This window comes from Ixodes scapularis, unplaced genomic scaffold (assembly GCF_016920785.2).
Source record: "Ixodes scapularis isolate PalLabHiFi unplaced genomic scaffold, ASM1692078v2 PGA_scaffold0__279_contigs__length_252992795, whole genome shotgun sequence".
In the NCBI taxonomy this organism is placed as follows: domain Eukaryota; kingdom Metazoa; phylum Arthropoda; class Arachnida; order Ixodida; family Ixodidae; genus Ixodes; species Ixodes scapularis.
In genome coordinates this window covers 249270914-249289916 of record NW_024609835.1, presented here as the reverse complement: position 1 = coordinate 249289916, position 19003 = coordinate 249270914, and the positions used below count along the sequence as shown (strand labels likewise).

Below are 19003 nucleotides of genomic sequence, written 5' to 3'. Positions count from 1 at the left end.
TATACAAATCTGCCATGTCGGAAACCAGTAAAACGATAGCAAGTGTTTTTTTTTTTCGGTATTGCCGGGCAACGCCTACAGCACTGTATACTTTTGGGATGTCTCAGCAGCAAAAACACAGGCAGCGAGTTCCGCCCAACACATCGCAACACAACACAAAGTGCCCTTCGTTTGTCCAGCACTTAAAACAAATATTTATTTTTTTAAGAATATGTTTGCTCCAAAAGCCACTTTTTTTTGCTCCGAAACACTGTTTTGGCTGCTCCAAAAGCCACTTTTGCTGCCCCAAAATACCTTCTTGGCTGTTCCAAAGGCCACATTTTCTGCTCCAAAACACTGTTTTGTCTGCTCCAAAAGGTGCTCCAAAATGGCTTAGGCCAGTCACATCACTGTACTCCATAAAGGGGTGACCAAGTCTCCTATATTTGTTTTGCTTGTTTAGTGTTTGTTTTAAGTTTACATAGTCACCACCGCTCCCGCGGCGCTGCTTAGCATCTCCGGTTTCTCCGCTTGGTTGTGGGCGCAAGTAGTCTGAGGAGGCTAGTGTCCGGTACTTAGCGCACGTAAGCGCCTGGCTTTTCTGCGCATAATATCGCTTGACCGCGGAGCTTGACATGGATGGTTGTCTCAAGGAAGCACTCAACGACTGGCCGTTACAGTGTACTGCTGCGTACCTCTATGGAAGTCGAGCACGACGGGAATCTCCTTCCACGAGTTGACTGAGATACGACTGGCTAAAGGAGATCTCTTGCCAAGCAGAAGGTGAATCAGTAATGCCACCGAACACATCTTCACAAAAGTCATGACGGAGACCCATGTCAGGAGGAAAATGCTGAAAAGAAAAAGCCAGTGTTGAGGGTGTGTAAAAGTGGTTCACTTTTGTAGTTAGTGACCTTGCTCACTAAACTAATGCACACAGACCTTCCACTGGCTAAGCATCCCTATAGCAAAATTTACTTGACCTAGTTAACTGGGCACACGGATGAAATGTATGTAGGAGAACGATCTTTCATATTTGAAACTTGGTATATTCTTTTCCTTCAGTTTCAGGACTGTTTTTCATCTAAAAAGAAATTGTGACATTTAAAAAATTTCTTACAATATGTATGCTAGTCTAATTAGCCACGTGTTTCTGACTCGTAACCTGGGGGTGCATGCTGCTGTAATGTTTTTAATCATCAGGTACTATTGTCATTTAGCAGTATTTTACAATATAAACATGTTTTTTATGGTTTTTGTAGTGCAATGTTTTTCTTTTTCTACCACCGATGTTCTTGTACAAAATTGCTAATGGTGTTTTTATTTTTAATTTGCTACTGAATTGTGTATATGCATATCCCTCGAGGATATAGCTGCGTTTGCTTATTCTTTTATCCTTCTGGTTTTTATGACACTGAGCCTATGGCTTGTCTGGAACTAGTTTCAACAATTTGGGTCTAGCTCTTTTCATTGTGACAAATATTTTGGCGATGAGTCAAGATGTGAGTCTGCATTGATGTTTTTATTTCGCGCAAAACTGTTGACTCTTTTTTTTTTTTTTTTGAATTTGTGGTACTTTCAGTAAATCATTAATAAAGCATTTCATTGTTTGGCTGCTACTATTCAAAATAAACAAATAATAGTAATATCTCCAGCTTGCCCGCATGTCCCATTATTTAGGAATTAGTCGTTAGTGAAAATAGTCAAAGTATGGTCTCATTACTTTACTATTTTTAATGTGCTCACAATTTTGCCTCTTCTGTGGCAAATTAAAATGGGAAAAGTATGTGTTTAGGTCCAAATTAATAACTTCGTTACTGACTCGTGCAACTAATCATAATGATCGTTATTAGTGAGAGTTGAGATACTCTGGGTTGATTGCAAGGTAGGGTTTGAGCCTGTACGCATGAGCATCTGCTAGCCAGGGCACTTGAAATACCTAAATGCCACGCACAATTAATAGCACGGCGGCAGAATAGGCTATTGCTCGATTCGGTTTGCGTAATATGTCGTCAAGAATAATATGTAATCGCCGATAGGAAATGTTGTAATCAATCACACTCTTACGCGCCCAACAAGGTAGCCAGCAGCGGTTTGGGGATCGTGCGGTTTGGAGATGGTACGGGGCGGCACCTGGCGGATTTTTCAAGTCTTCAGCTGTGGTCACGTGGTATTCTTCGGCCCCAGTAGAGAGGGGAGAGCTGAGTTGGTGGCCCCTCTATGTAGAGTAGGTTGGGGTCAAAACGATCGACGATTCTAAGCAAAATAACAATTGGGTGCATTTACACATTTCGAGCAAATATTATATTAGGTGCCAATATGACACGGCAAGGTAGTGTGGCACGTCTCCACCGGTGGAGGTACGCCACGGCTGGTCAGGGGTGCGTCACAGTAACCATGCTTTATAAATCGCAAACCTTTTTAGGACGCTTTCGATGTGCCTTTTCCCGAAGGAAAAGCACCCTACAAAGCTCACTCAGCATGGACAGCAACGCGACCGTTCTTAGGCCTAACCACGTGCACGATTTCGCTGCCTGAAAGCGGACGACAGACTACGGCGTGTTTGTTGACATCAATGCATCCAATAGGCGAAGAACGTCCGGGGCTGGGCAATTCCCCGACCTCAGCTTCCTGGTTTCACGGTTGATCACTTCTGCAACTACGCACTTGCAGCCATTATGAGAGCGGCTTGGCTTGGCTTGGCCTGACCGCTTGGCGGCAAAAGAAAATTGGCTTGGTGGCTAGCTAAATTGGACACAATTCGAGACTAGACTAGAGAATAGACCATATGCGAAACTGCTTGAGGGGTGGGGCAGCACTGTGCACGCAGCTATTTTGGTAGCGTCAAGTATCTTGAGTTTCGGTTTCTCAGCATTTCCAGAATACTGACACTCTGCCACTAATTGTGATTCAGAAACTTTGTTGTTTTCCGGCTTCCGATCACCCAATGTGGACAGAGGACTCGGCCACCATGCCTTTCAGCTTTGAGGACTCTTTTCAATCTTTTTTCGATGCGAATACACATGAAGTCGTTCTGTTTAGCGGTAGACTGCTCCATTCCAATACATGCGACTCAAGGTTAGTTTTTACAGCGGAGCTGTTAAAGGGCAACTCCGCTTCATTTTTGATATTTAGAAAACTATGTAGCCCTCTTCAGTATCATATAGGAATACCCCATGTGAAATATTACGATCTAATTCCGTCTATATATTTAGTAACCTGGCCATCAAACCTTCAAGTGAGCCAAGTCGCCGAAATCTGCCAACTCTAGCGTGCGACGCGAGGCACAATCAACATTGAGCCACTACATCAGAGGCATGACTACGTCATTCTCACGTTCTGTTTGTTTTTACTTCTCAGAGCGAAATTGAACAATGACGTCATGAGTTTCTCCTCCTGGTGTTGGCTCAACGGCGTCCACGTGATCATCGTAATGTGGATGCGCTAGTTTGCGCTGCCCTGCGCGCTTATCGGTCTGTTTCTCCACTCCCCTTCTCCTCTTTCTTCTCCTCCCCTTCCCCCTCTCCCCCGGGCCATCACTGTCCACGCCATGCGAAGCGACCTGCTCGCGTCGCGTGTCCTGTCCTTCGCCCCCCCCGAACGTCACAAGACCACGTGGTTTGACGTGACGTGGCCATGACTCTGACGACACGAGACCAATGTTGCCTGACGCAACCGAAGTTTCGGTTTCGGTATCAGCTGATGTTTAAATTAGGATTACACAAATAATATTCCACATTTCGCGAATCCGAAGACGTAGAACTGTTTAGTAGTGCTTTGTGAAATGAAATCACATGTAAGCCTAAATTTTCTGGAATTGAGCGGAGTTGCCCTTTAAGGGCTAGGTTCCCCAGGATCGTGTCCGGTATGTCAACACAAACCTACCCGGACAGCTACCGCCGTCTATAAGCGACGGGCGGCAAACACACAACCAGTATGGTTGCTGCCGTCACTCTTAGATGGCGGCAACCTTTCCAGCTATAATAGAAGAATGGATAGTTGGGTGCGCTGGTGGGAATTCATTGTAGGAAACTGCGCAAAAAACAGACGAAGACGAAGAAGAAGCACTTGTAACGAGCCCTTCCACGTTTGTTCCTTCATCCTCGTCTGCTTTGGGTGCTGTTTCCTTCGCTCTTATCAGTTTCGGTTTGGACTCACGATGGGTCGGCCATGCACCCTTTCGGGGAAAGGAGACAGGCTGCGGAAGGAGCGGCGACGTACGCAGCAACGCGAATGGGTGCGCAACCGCCGCAAAGCCACTGTTGCCTCGACTTCCACTGCATCCAGTGCTTCATATTCCCTTGCCAAAGAGCACATCGCTCGTCTGGAAAGCCGCCGCCGAGAACAGAACCAGCGATGTAAACTGTGCCAGCGGGCCAACGCGACGGACGACGATTGTGTCAGTAAGGCCAAGCGCAAGCACAAGGCCCAGCGACGACTGCACTCCACACCGGCTGAACAGTTCCTGGGTGCGGTGGCGAGGTTCCGGAGGGAGTTCGTGAAGAACCCGTTTGGCGTCACGTGCGCCGTGTGCAACCGACTCTGGTTCGCCGGAGACGTATCCACGATCAACGGCGTGTCGGACGAGAAGAAGCGGGAATCGGGCGCGTGCGCGTTGCGGCAGTGTATTGAGTACAGCTCCGCTGGTCTTCCTTCTTCACAAGAGTGGAAAGGCTGAACTTTTTTTTACTTTCTTTTAATTGTTACTGGTGAAAGTTTTTTCTTTTTCTTTTTGGTAGAAAGTTTTGTGTACTTTTAAAAGAAACTGCCCCAGGGAATATTTTTCTGACGTTGCTAAGAGCTCAAAGCGGTTTCAGATAGCACTGACCTCAGGCACAGTTGACGGGTGTTGCATTATTAATGAAGATTTGTTCAACCCTGGCAGAATAACTGCATTGACTTTCTCAAAACTACACCCCCCCCCCCCACCCCGCTCCTTTGCACTAAACAAAATTTTAGCTCGGCTGCGACAAAAAAGAAAAAAAAAAAGAAAAGGACTTCGTGAAATGAAGTTGGCACTGCTCGTGTTGCTCCACTCGACATTTTCGCCGCCGCTCATATTGGAGTTTTGTCGAAGTGGCGTTCGACAAAAAAGACAGGAAAATCCCCCTCTCTGTGAGTGTTCAGCAAACAGACACGTCGTCCGTGTCTGTTGTGTTTTCTATTCTGCATGACCGCACTTTTAATATTCAAGAATATTGTATCAACAGACTCTCCTGTTTATTTTTAGAGATGCAGCTTAACGGGGTTTTACAAACGTATAACAGTATAACGAGGTTTTACGAACCTCCGTTTGGCATTTACCGATGCCAAATCAAGTGTATAGAAATCACCGCAAAGCAGCGAGATTGTTTCCTGGCTTTCGAAAGTATGTATTTTTTTAATATGACATTAAAATGAGGGTTCTGTAGTGCTTTCAGCTTTTGTTGTTCACTGTTAACCATATGCATGTTCAATTATGGTCAAACTGTAGACTATTAAAACTCATCTTTTTGCCTCACCTAACAGCCTTGATCTCGTCCGCGTGCATCAAGCTGCATGCGCATTAAGAAAAACAGGCTGACGCTACAACGTGCATTAAAGAAGAAAAAAGTTAAAAAACAAATTTGGTGCAACTTTGTGAAATGTTTAGGGCCTAGTTTAATAGTTGTAAATGGCTTCACGCCATGCGATAATGTCCGCATGTTTCTTCGCGTTGTCACCGATTGTTTCTGTCAAAAACTGTTTCTCTAGTAACAACTAAAAATAATAAAAAATTTTGAACCCTCTTCACTTTTGCGTTCACATCACGCACAAATAGAAGGTTTATAACTGCATCCGCAGGGGAATGCAGCAATGCGTTGGCATCGACTCGCATCGCGGTCGCTCGTTTGCATGGAGTCTTTGCCGGTCCGATCACTGGTGTCGTTTTCTCGCCGCTACCAAGATGGCAGACGTAGTTCTCGGTGCGCTACTAGATGGCGCTTTACATTTTGGATATGGTCTATTAGAGGTGCATTCATTTTGCGAGGGGAAAAAAAAATCCAAATATTGGTACCAGTTGTGGGGGGTGCATTCATAATGCGAGTGCGTTCATTATGCGAGTAAATATGGTACTTTCCTTGCTGGCACTTGTCATTTTTGCACTTTTACGTGTCGAGCATCGCTAATTTTTACGAAGACAGTCACCCTTGGAACACTTAGTTGGTCTCTGAATACCCGAACAACCCCAAGGTGGTAAGGAAAATTGCATCCAACAGATGTTACGAAAATCCCATCACCTGGCAATGCCTTATTACAAACCAAACAGGTTTCGTTGGGGGCGCCAACCATGTGATTGTACCGATTTCAGAGCTGGCATAAAAGGCTACTCAATAACGCTAAAGGCGCATTCACACAGCAGAAAGACGCGCGTCGTGGGGTGAATATTTTGTGTATCTTTGTATTGAAAAAAGTTGCGCGCCGAGGACAACGCCGCCTTGGAAGCCAATTTTTGCCTCGACGCGCACGCTTTAGCCCTTTTCCGGTGAGCACATGTTTTCGCTGTTTTTATTTTCGACCCACAATGAAGGCGAAAAGGCAGAGGGGCCGGGGGATTCGTGCACTCGCCGAACGTGGCTGGAAGCATTTCAGCTTGGAGAAAAGCAAGTCAATTGGAACATCTGACTGTGAGCAGTGTTTTATGTGCGTGTAAGACGCCGTGAAACTACTCTTCATCCTTTGCGCGAAAGCTGCCACCGAAGTTCACAGTGTGTTCCGACCTCTGACTGTGCGGGAGCTATCTCTCCCAATGTGTTGTGTATGCTTTGTGTGCACCCACCACTACGGAATACAACAGTTCTCCATCAAAAACACTATTGCACAAGCTGCGTGCTGTGTTAAAGGTATGGACGCGCCGCCGTAGCACCGTGCTTCGTTTGCACAAAAACGCGGCAAAAGAGCACCTTTTGAAGCTGGCCACTCGAGTCCGTGCATTTCGCCAATGCTGCATATAACCGGAGTGTAAATGTATATATAATCATCACCGTCGTACATTCAGTGAAGATGGTTGTGTCCCAGCACATATGTAATCGCGAAGGCAAGGCAACAACAATCGTGCGAAGCAGACGAATAAAAAAATTCCGTGTTCTCTCGACAAACACGAGGTTTCCCGAAAAGGCGCCGCCAACGGGTGGCCGTGTCACTGCTTCATTTTTTACGACGCCGGCGTCGACGTCGACCACAATGCACGTTTTTTGCTCAGTGTGAATGCGCCTTAAGGGTTGCAGTCAATGGCAAACTGAGCATAAAAAACGCTCACCGCTAGGTAGAAGAACACAGTTTTACACACTGTGCGTAACGTTTCCCGCCACTGCACACAGCTCGGAGAACACCCTGTGCTGCCCATTTGGGGATCTGTACAGCGAGCCAAGAAGCAGTTTCCTGCTGCGGCAGTTAAGTTGGGTCCAGATTATTTCGGAGTTAGGTGTTTCCAAGTCCGCATTGGAGAGAATTCATGTTATACTGCGATTAAGACCCCACCACTGCATCCTTTTCGGTCCTCTTTTGAACATGGTGAACTCGAGACCAAATATTTCGTGATCCGGAACAGAGTCGGGAAGCCTTGTCTCACACACACACAAGGCGTCGTATGGATTGCCGGTCAGGTCGGACTGGAGTTGAAGGATCTTGTCTAGAAGGCTTGGTGCATTAAAGCATTGCATGCGGAAGGGCCCGGGGTTGCAGTCCACATCACCAGAGAGCAGTAGAAGCGGCATGACGTTGAAAACATCGTTGGGGTGGAGGGTTGTAGCAATTGTAAACTTAGCAAGCTGCAGCGTGCTTTTGCCGCAGCAATCCTGGACGGTCGGTCAGGCTCACCTTGCATCTCCACAGCGCTTGTTTTGGAGAGAGTTATACCCTGGCAGTTGCAGTGCAGAAAGAAAGCGCACAACATATCAGAGATCACAGGAGCTCGGCGCAGCTGCCTTGCCGCAAGCGGCAGACGCAGTCATTGGCCAGCCATGTATGAATTTTCCAATGCCGATCAGAAAGCCCCACAAGAGCATCTGTGATGGGGAAGCGACACCAGGTGATGTTACGCAAGCTTGCCCGGGGAGCCAACGGCTGATCAAGAGGATGGTGACCTGGTCCAGATGAAGGAACATATCGGTGGAAATGGCCAGGGTTCGCTCGTATCATGCATTCCCTGCAGGCTCGATATATGAACTTGAAATACCGATTATTGATGGAAATATCAAGAGCGATCTTATAAACAATCTTGCGGGGACTTGCTCTTCTTTTAGCAGCTAGAAGAAAAAACAAAAGTTATACATCATCAAACAATGATTTCGGAACATCATAGGTTAGTTCCGACAGCGATGATTCTTCGAATCAGCCGGCATCATCGGTGACTATGTGTCGGTAAGACTTGTTTTAATTTTGGTTTTCACTTTATTCGCTGGTGCTCGAACAAATGCCTGAGCTAAAAGCTCGGGCATTTTGTCCTTGTTGCCAATGCCTCTGGTGGTTAGGTCGGACACCCTAGTTTGAATTTTGTACAGTTATTTCCTTTCCCACGAGATGGCAATTTATTATAAACAATAAACAAACACCCAGCCAAGGAAAGAGTGCCCATAGGAGGAAAAAGCGATGCTTCTGGCGTTTGAAACGTCTGGATAACATCTTTATAAACTAAAATGGACCTGCGTGTATCTGAATTCTCTATATAGAGGGGGAAATTAGTGACGCCCTGCAAGGCACCAGACTTGTTTTACTACGGTTCTTGAGGTAAAAACAAGTATAGAGCATTTAGTTTGCAGCCTTTTTTTCTATTAAAGTTTGGCATATTTTTTTATATTGTGGAATCTTTTAGGGGCTCTCAGTTTTTGTCGAGATAACTGCATATCTTTTTCATTTTTGTTGCATTGGCCAGAATAATTTTGGTTTTCAGAAATTAAATTTTGCATAATTTATTAGGCTCGTATTTTATACCAAAAAATTCCATTATAAACTACCATCCAAAATGAAAAGATAAATGGTGAAAAACATGGGGTGGGCTGTTTTCGGGGATGTGACAGCAAAACTATGAAAAAGTAATGATTAGCACCAGGGCACTCGCTACAAACCACCTGACACGGGAACTGACGCCGCAGACACGGCACATTTGCGTTTCACGGCGCGATAAACACGCGGGAATTCGCTACAAACTCCCGTGTCACGGGAAAGGAGGTTGCGGCCACAGCAGATTCGTGTTTCAAGGTGCGAAGGACCCGCGGAAACCCGCCGAGAACTGGAGTGTCACGAGCCGTAGCAACATCAGGCGGCTGTAGCAACATCAGGTAGCAAACGATGGCATACTATGAATAAAAGAATTAGCCGAGCGTGGCTTGGAGGCATTTCGACCCCCGTACGTGCGTCCAGATTCTCCGGGCCTTGAGCCTGATAGACGACCGAACACGATCGTCACATGGCCCGTACTGATATCCCATCCGCAACGAGATGCTGCGTTCGAGGGGACTCCAAGGGAAGAGCCGACTCATTTGGAGGACTTTTCTGTCCGAGTTGAGGACGGACTTGGGCGTAGTGCACTTTGCGTAGTTTGAGGGCTGCCGGCTACCGCGGCCTCGACGTTAGGACGACGGAGGGGGGATCTGGTCTGGCAGCTCGCGGAAGACGTCAGCTTCCAGGCGGCTAGTCTGTCTTTAAATGGCAGTGCGCCAGCTTGAGGGGCTCAAAGTTAAAATGTTTGTGCTGTGGCACCATGTTGTCCCAGTAGAAGAGGTACGGGTGAAGGTGCCTGATTTTATGAATGTAGCACTGGGACAGCACCTATGAGTGTTGGACGAGTTGTCAAAAATCCTGTCTCAAAGCCCGCCGGGCTTTTGAGCCAGGAATGGCTGGCAAGGGCTCGAGCGCAGGAAGTTGGACCGCGGCGGTGGTGGTGGCAGAAGGTCCAGCGGTTGGAGAATGGACCAGAAGTTTGGAAAGGGCGATGGGCAGAGCCGTGGCCAGGGTGACATTAACGGAATCGGAGGTCGCATTATGGGCGTCGTAGTTGCCGAAAGAACACTCTCGGGGATGCTCACGGAGCAGTCTAGCGGGTCGCTTACCAGGCTGGCTGGCGGGGAGGGCGGCAAGAGCCTCGGTGAGAGGCTCCAGGGCTGCGGAGAAGCTGTCAGTGACCGATGCAGAAAAGGCTGTGGTGTCCGCGATTGCCGAGATGTTGTCGGGGGCCGGGAGTGGCATGGAAGGAGCCGAAGTGGCCGCACATTGTTCCTTTCCTTTGTGTCTCCTGTCTGGCATGGCCTGGAACAGAAGCTGCTGAAATCTTCCTCGCTCGTTTCGAAAAAAAAAGACTGGTCTCAATAACGAAACAACCGACAACCGGAGAGTTTCCTCTCTGATGATTGGCACTGTTCCTTGGAGCCACAATCAGACGCAGACTTTAGGTCTAGCCACTGATCGTTCCAAACGAAGCTCGGTGTTCCGACGTCTCTGTGCATCTTCTCCTCTGCCTCTGTTTCTCGGCGCACACTGCAACAAAGTTTAGAAGCAAATGTTTTTTGGAGAAAGAAAAAGAATACTGGGACCCTCCAAAATGGGCAGTTTTCCCATGGTGAGGAAAAAGTTCATGTTCCGAGCTTTTTGTTTTCTTTGCATTCTGCTGTATCTGATGGCCATTCTTGAATCGTTCTCAAACAATGTTTCTGCCAGAAGGAAGGCAAGTTGCTCTCACTTCTTTCGCAAGATTTGGCCAACGACGACTGCCAATGCAGTTCGTTGAGATCTGACCCGAACATAGACATTCTGACAGTCTGTGGAGCGACCGTCTGAACTGTCGTGCTGCTGGCAGCAACATTCTTAGATCTACAAGTGCTCCACGGAAGAGCAGCGTACGAAAGCGGTTCTTCTTCGTTGCCTGCAAGCGAGCAGGTACGTGCGGACGACGTCCCTAGTGCCACTGGCGTCAACGCCTCCACGGACAACAAAGAAGGATGGTTTTTGAACGACACTTTTTTTGTGGAAACTTAATTTTTCTCAAAAACAATGTAATCACTTTTCACCGCAGCCAATGTGCGTCCAACGTTCTACCGGTTCCGCCGCTTCTGTCGACAGGGCAGGCTCATGGTGTAGCGAACGCCACCTAGAACGTGCCAGGCGTTCTAGGAAGCTTCACTTTGATCTTGGGGCGTTTTTTAGGTAGCAACACACGCCCGACAAACCTCTAAGAATAGCTTTCATCAAAAACACTTTTCGTTTAGAACAAAAATTTTCAGAAATGGGTGTTTTTCACTTTTAACCGATCTCATAGTTGTCTCACCGACGAATGTTTATTGGTTCGGTTTCAGCCGAATATTTGGCGGCAAAATGAATAAGTGTTTCGCAAACAACCTAAATAGCAAAAAGAACTTGCAAGAGCCAGAACGTTTATCTTGAGATGGGACCCTCTCGCAGGTGCCTGCCGGGGCCTCTCGACGGCGGAGGAGTGCAGCGCGTCCCAGGCCGAGGTCCAGTGTGCGTGGATTGCGGGCAGCTGCCAGCCGCGCTCGGACAGGGGACCGGACCGCAAAGGCTGCCCCCGCAAGTCCGGTAGGGCTCCTTTTCCTCCCTCACTGTCCATCGCTCGGTTCCAGTCTTCCCTGCCAGCAGAAACATTTCTACAGGACGGGCATCGGCTGTTCGACACTGTCCACCATTTTGCAGAACAAGCGAGGCATACTGGATGGGTTCGAATTCGAGAAGTTTTTGATGCAAGAGAAGCCGCACCTGCGACTTGAAGATGAAAGATCGGAGGCTGCTTCGCGCATGTCGGATTTTCTCTTGCGAGGATGCTTGCCGAGCCTGCGCACGATTTCCATAGCTGCAACAATCTCTACAGGAGTGTGTGAAAACATATTTGCAAAGCCACCGAGGATAACGTTTATTCGTTCGCACTTGTCGATGTGGACGTTCCTGTTCCTCCTGCCACGGAGGCCGCGATCGTAGACCTTGCATGCGGCCAGGGTAAACGTTAAGCGACGTCGGAGAGGCACCTTTGGAAACACCGATGACTGTGGAGACGCGAAACACCCTACGGCTGCTTTGAAACAAAGTGGAGTGCAGCAGAGGTGGTAGTGTTCTTGCAATGCCTGGAGCATTTTGAGGAGAACTGATATCCGGATAAGATTATAGGCAAACCCCACTTTATTATTTCTTTTACTCGGTAAAGCTGCCACGAGTTGCTCATAACCGAGGTTTATTCGATCAAAGATATCGTCAGAGTGTTCCGTAGTGTTCTCGTTCACCTTAAAGGCTGCTGTCACTGTTTTTTTGGCTCTCGCTTTTATCAACTTACTGCTTACATCGAACTTTTTTCCATCCCATTGACTTCTTTATAACAAGAAATTACTGTAATATAAAAAAAAAACACACACACACACACAAAAAGGACCAAGTGAGAGAAACACTCAGGAGAGGAGTATGTTTCTCTGGATTGGTCCTTTTTGCGCTTTCTTTCATTACGTCAAGCTATTGCTATTTGACGTCGAGTTACATGACGGCGCAGTATCACTCGAGGTCATTTCACAGGATTGCACATGGCCTTGAGAGTCGCAGGCACCTTGTGACTCGTACAGACATCATTCGCGTGACCTCGTAGCCTGCTGTTGCCGACGGCGTAGGAACCGCTCGATGTAGTGGATATGACTTGGCTTTAAAAGCGGTATAATGGACAAAGTGGGCAGTCTTCCAAGCTCTGCCGGTAATTAAGTGGGAACTGATGCGGGCATACGGGGTGCGTGCAGCGGCCAACCTCACGGTGCTGTGCGAGAAGCAGACCTCCTGCCCGAGCTGCCTGCAGAACAACTACAGCTGCGTCTGGTGCGGCACGGCCTGCGCCCACAAGCACTGCCCCAAGGGCTCCAAGGTGGGTCTCCCTTCGTGTTGCCTTTGCCGCTCGTCTAGTCCTCAGTGGACTGGTGTATGCGAAGAGCTTATTTTACCCCCTCCCCGTTCGGCTTGAAAGCGGATGGTGGCGTCGAAAACACTGCGGTTTAGTGATAAATGAATTTATTTGGCTACGTGAGGTGAAGTGACGAGCCTCTCACAAACCAGCCCGAAGCCCGTCATGAAGGCTCGAGCTCTTTGTCTGCTTTGTCCCTTTCTAACCGCGTATGCGACAATTTCTGCCCATTCTCGCGTAAAATACACGGACAAAATGTATGCCTATGCTACTACAAATAATAGAGTGCGAAGAGGCCATATTCCTCATTTTAGCACTCTCCTAGAGTCACTGAATGTTCCCCGATTACCGAAACTTTCAAGCTTTGTATTGGAACCGAGTCACAGCACAGCAGTCGCGCTCCAACCCAGCTCCAAAATGGCGCTGTCCTGGTCGGTCGAAGTAAGGTGCGTAGTGTGACGTTCGTTCTCGACAAGCTGTTCAGTCCACTTTCCTGGTCTGTGGCGACACTGGTTTGTTTTAATGTGAAAGGATTAACTGGTCCCATAGAGCGAGCAGACGTCATCAGTTGGAAGCACGAAAACGGCACCTAGTTTCCCTGATCCCAAAGGTCCCATTGGCTGGCGCGCGGCGACGAGGCTCCCATTGGCCGCTGCGCGCGTCAGTTTCAACGACTGCCGCCAGAGGGCACTGCGTGTTTGTGCCGCCAGCACGCTGATAAAACTAAACGCCGCAACCCCATGCTACTACGGGCCCCGTGCCGGTTAAAACGGACACATTGGGGCGCGCTCAGAGGCTTCTGCTCGTCTCGCCGCCGACCAGCATGCCGTCGCCTCTAGCATCCACATCGTCGCCTGTGCTTCTGCCACAACTCGAAAACATTACTTGCGCCACGAAATTCCGCGGATCACTCCATGGCATTCCATTGGACGTTCATGCTTTCACATTCACAACTCATAAGAAGTGCTTAGGTGTCTTCCGACTTTTTTTTATTGAAGTTCTTTCCTTCATTCCGAGCGATGCCTGACTTGCTCCTCTCTGTCTCTTTCTCTCGCCTCGAAATATTAAAGTAGAGTGTTAGGCTTAGCGTCTGAGGCGTAGTTTTAGACGCTAATGGAACACGAGTCTCGGCCAAATGCTGATGCAGCACTCGTGCCCTCGCTAATGAGTTTTGGGCAAACAGTGTCAGCACTGGTGTCCAATTTGTGCCCTACACTATAGCCTCTGGTGACTTAAAGAAGATATAGCAGCATAGCTCACTCACACAGTTGGCTGTGTTCCGAATGCAACTCGAGTAGATCCTCCTCTAGGTCTATCACCTGATTACACGAAAAGAGAGACGCTGGACACGGATGTTTTTGTATGACGAGGTATGAAACGCTTAAGGGGGGTAAATTTGGCCCAAGTGGTACAACCTCGAGGCACCGCGTACTTGGTACGATGCATGCCAAGTTACTCCTAGAATTCTGAGCTTGGTGCCAAGTACGGACGTCTCAGCGAGTTGTGGTCATAACATTACATAGTGAGAAGCTTGCCTCTATATAGAACGTGTGCAGCGAGCCCACTCGCATGTGTGGGGCAGGAGGGAAGGGAGCCAGCGCAAGCTTGCCAGGAAACGGGGCTCAGAACTGGGGTGTGCGCGAGAGCGCTGGCAGAGTTCTTTCTTTTTCAGAGATGCCGCACACAATGATGTATGTGCCCTCATAAAATGCGTAACAAGTTCCTCCGTGCAATAATTATGCATCACCTTTGTGACGATAGTGCAAGAAAGAATGAATGCTTTTTTGAAGACCAGTGTCTCCCCTTAAAGGGATAATGAACATTGAAATATACCTCTCGCATTCAGAAATAAGTCAAACACGATCAACAAAATCTGCTAATGACAATCGCACATTTGCATTTCAAACAGATGATTATATTTTTTGTTCCAAATGGCCGATTCCAGCGAGCGCTCGCCACTTAGTGGCATCAACGCGTTACAACCGTTGGAGATGCCCGCTTTCCGCAGGAGCTTAATAGGTGCGGGAGAGAAGGGGTTCGGCCAAGTTGGACAGGGCTGGAGTGCACAATGTTTGCCACAGTACTTCTGCTGGGAGGCGCTGCTCTTATAGGAAGTTTGACATAAGGACTTTTGAGAACATCCCCCAAGTGCAACCTGGTAATCGGTTTATTCATTTTAAATAATGTTTTGGTGTATTTCCGAACAAAAGATTGGTTGGTGCCTATGGGGTGTGGCCTGAATGTGGTTGTCATCTAGACAATAAAATAGGTGCTAGACTATTGGAGTAGCCCTTTAATGCAACCAGTGCAGGGCTGTGCCGCTGGGATCGATGAGGAGTGCCTGCAAGTCCGGAGGGAACTTCTCAGAGATGCCTTACCACGGAGGGCGCTGGAAACTGTGTCTGATTTTTCCTCATGGCGCACGCATAGACCGCTAGCTTGGGACAAAGGCAGTCGGCTCTGTGGTAGCAAGTGTGGCTAATTGCTCGAAGGCTTGTTTGCCGGCAGGTCTAGACTTGTTGGAATACGTACAGAATGTGTTTTTTAGCAGGCGAGCGTTGGATGGCGAGCAAGCGAAGGTGTTTGAGAGGAAGATTGGTAAACGGCACGCAGGGCCTGGTGGATGCCCGGGAGAACCAGACGGACGTGGACCAGTGCCAGCAGTCGGAGAGCAGCAACTGCGACAAGCTGCACAACTGCCACGCCTGCCACACGGAGTTCCACTGCGGCTGGCAGAATGACCACCGCTGCTACACCTTCGTGCGGGAGTCAGGTGGGCTGCTGACGCACCAGGCTTGCCTCTAGAATGAGGCAAATGTTTGGCTTTGATGCTGCGATGGTATACAGCCCAAAGGCATCATTGACGTTATGTGATTGCATTTGCGCCAAACTGCACCATAGTGCTTACCCTGCTGCTAGGGCATTTGTGAGGGCTCTAACATTGCGCAAAACTTGTTTTCACTTTATTAATACTAAAATTACGATAAGTCGGGCTTTGCTATACGGCGGCATCTTACGGTAGGTTCACTGTGGTTTTCTAAACTTTTTATTTTTGTCTCGAATAACGGCATATTGATTTGATCTCTCTATCAAATATTGTCAGTACTGCAAGTTTCACACTTTTTCTCATGTTGGTGGTCTGTCCTGGCTGGTTAGTTAGCTTCCTTGAGCTCGCTCGTCACCGCACACTGGTTTACTGCAGCGAAGCGACAACTGTAGAGCAGGCACTGCAATTTTGTGTACGTGCTCCGTTGCAGCGCGCCTGCGTGCCAACGGGAAAGCACACCTCTAGAGTGTTGCACACTATTTCTGAATAAAACTGGGGCTAGTATAGAATTTATTGCTCTTATATATGTTTTCAATGGCACAGTCAAAATGCTTGGGAAGAACCTTATCGAGTTTGGCATTTTTTTTTTTTAATTAAGAAGGCATATTTATTGTTAATAAGCTGGTTTTTGTTATCATAAAGTTGCACATATAAAATGTCATTGACATTAACCAAATGACGAAAGTTCTGCTTTCTCTCTGAATAAAGAGCTGCATGTTTATCTTGAGAACTTTAAGGAAACATCAACTTGGGAGCTCCAGATTATTCTACTATTCTAACATTATTTTAGTAGAATACAGGGATGTCCCAATAATATGGACACCTCCAGGCTCCCCAAAAAGCGTACATAATGTGAGTTGTCTATAATAACGAGAAAAAAAAATGCATGTACTTACTCATTTCGTACCCAAAAATAGTTACCATGTAGTGGGGTATCCATAGTAACGGGGTTCATATTAACCAGACATGACTGTATACTATTTGGTATACGTTTGATTTTGGACCTAAAATAATTGTTGATAGCAGTTGGTTCCATAAATTGTTGCCATGCCCCGTACTAACTCGACAGCTAGCTGGGGAAGCAAACGTGCCATGCAGTTGATGCTATCAAATGGTTGTACAGAAGTGGGAAGGCAGAGTAGACAATGTTTTTTAGTGACCAACATGAATTCTTAACATGATATTTGCACTGGTACGAATAAAAGGGAAGTGTGTGCTTATGCTTCAAAAGTTGTTTTTACTGCTTCAAAAGGTGCTGCAAAATGACTAGAACCAATCAGATCGCTGTAATGGGATCTTGCATTCCCATGTCACCGAGTGATGTGATGTCAAGAAGTCATATGGCGTCGCCTGGTGTCACGTGATTTCACGGTTCGTGGTTAGGGACTCGACGTCTCGACTGTCACGCTGATGACGTGAACACCGGTGTTAGTGCATTACGGTGAACCTTTCAAGGTGCCGCATGGCGTCATCATCGAGGCTACATGTCAGGGAGATGAAAGTACTCAGTACTAGGCATTTGGGGAAAGCCCGGCTCTTGTAACATTTTCATTGCCACATCTGCTGCTTTTGACCACAACTACGTCGAGTGTCTGAAGTACAAGCTGGGGTGTGAGCGGATGCTCACACCCCAGCTCCTTGGAATGATTCCGGGCTTCTATTTGGGGGTTTCGGAATGGCTCGAAAGGAGTCTGGCGACCTAAATCTGCTATGAGGCGCGTAAAAAAAAAAAAAGCTTCCCTGGGAGTTTGTTGGATTAGCCAAAAGAGTTGGTGGAGTGGAAACTGCCCATGAAGTCGCGGAGAGAAGTCCGTGGGAACCGGTTGGGTGACGTGGGCGGGCGTGGGCACAGGGAACAAGACGGAGAAGGCGGTGCTGTCGGACAACTACCGGGTCAAGTGCGACAACTCGTGCAGCTCCCGGCCCACGTGCAAGGCCTGCGTGCTGGGCAGCTGCATGTGGTGCATCAGCCAGCAGCGCTGCCTGGAGACCAATGCCTATGCCGCCACCTTCCCCCTGGCACAGTGCACCGAGTGGACCACCACCAAGTGCTCGGGTGAGAACACGAGAATCCTACATCGGGCAACCCGGGTTTTGGGCAATCTAGAACCAATATGGTTCTAGATTTTAAAAGAAAAAAAAAGTAACGCTTGGCAACGTAATTGTCGGGCTCTGTGAAGCGAGAGTACCTTCGGTTTTTTTTTAATTGGATTTAAGCGCAGTTCGAGTCTCCTGGTACTTCACAAGTACGGCGGTAGACTTGCGGATTCATTTCTTAAATTTGATTTGCATCGCGTTGTTCGATCCACTAACAGAACTTTTTGGCCGGTCGTGACGAGCCTTTGCCTACCCGAGCCCGGTGCAGAGCTGTCTTGCCAGGTAGTGAAGTTCCGTGTCTTTGATCTCTGGTGGGAACAAAGAGGAAGATTAGGTTGAAAGAGTACAGCTAAACCTTGACTGGGTCATTGGTAACAATCCAATACTCGTTTACACTGGGGACGCAATTTTGGCGAGGTCTGCGTCGTTTCCAAGCCCTCGCGATTCCTGGAAACTCTACTGTTGAATCGCGCCTTCGACATGGGCCCATAAACAGAGGGAGCACTCTTTTTTTCTTTAGAAACGCGAACCTTTCTTGGGCATTCTCGCTGTCAAAAACAAAAGAAGGGCCGGAGCGGCACGAGTCCGGCCACAACCGAGGTGGAGGTCGCGCGGGTGTGGCATCTAAATCTTGGGCGACACCATTTACGCTAGAACCTCGTAGATCCCCGTGTAACAGCAGTAGAAAACCTTTTCCGAGCCTTTTTGCTAGGCACGAGTAGTGCCTGCTCCAAATGGTTCCAGCCTCGCACGAGACTACACTTGCCATCGCTGCGCTTTGCTGGGAGGCAAATCAAGAAGGCATCTGCAGTCATCTCGAGGGTCTGATGCCTCTCTGTCTTGGCTGCACGCAAGGTCTAGGATCTCCCTGGCACACGATCGAATCAAAGTGATCCACTTTGCCCAAGATTTTAGGCATGCATACACAGGGAGTTGCAGTGAGCGGAACGCTAAACCGCGTGAGGGGGCCACTGGGCAGGAGAGGCGGGAGATGCAAACTGCCACAGTGGGATGGAGATGCGCATCCAGTCACTCTCCCCAATAGGGGAGCCGTTCCTGTTTTGCGTCCGTGGATGCGTCAGACGTTGTGATGCACTTTGTCGCTATTTGCCTCGCCAGAGGTCGGTCTGCCCCTCCGGAGGACCTCTGCAACGAGCGTAGTTGGCCGCCAGTTTCCTACTGGATAATCCAGTTCAGAA

General features: G+C 48.1%; 1 protein-coding gene across 1 annotated transcript in view; it reads left to right on the top strand.

The window, feature by feature from the left end:
- LOC8031121 (attractin-like protein 1) overlaps positions 1-19003 on the top strand; it is a 119579-nt gene that overhangs the window by 42743 nt on the left and 57833 nt on the right. The window contains exons 12-15 of the mRNA XM_040210364.3: positions 11395-11529; positions 12723-12844; positions 15494-15653; positions 17560-17763. Of these exons, the coding sequence (XP_040066298.2) occupies positions 11395-11529; positions 12723-12844; positions 15494-15653; positions 17560-17763 (621 nt within the window). The remainder of the gene's footprint in view (positions 1-11394; positions 11530-12722; positions 12845-15493; positions 15654-17559; positions 17764-19003) is intronic.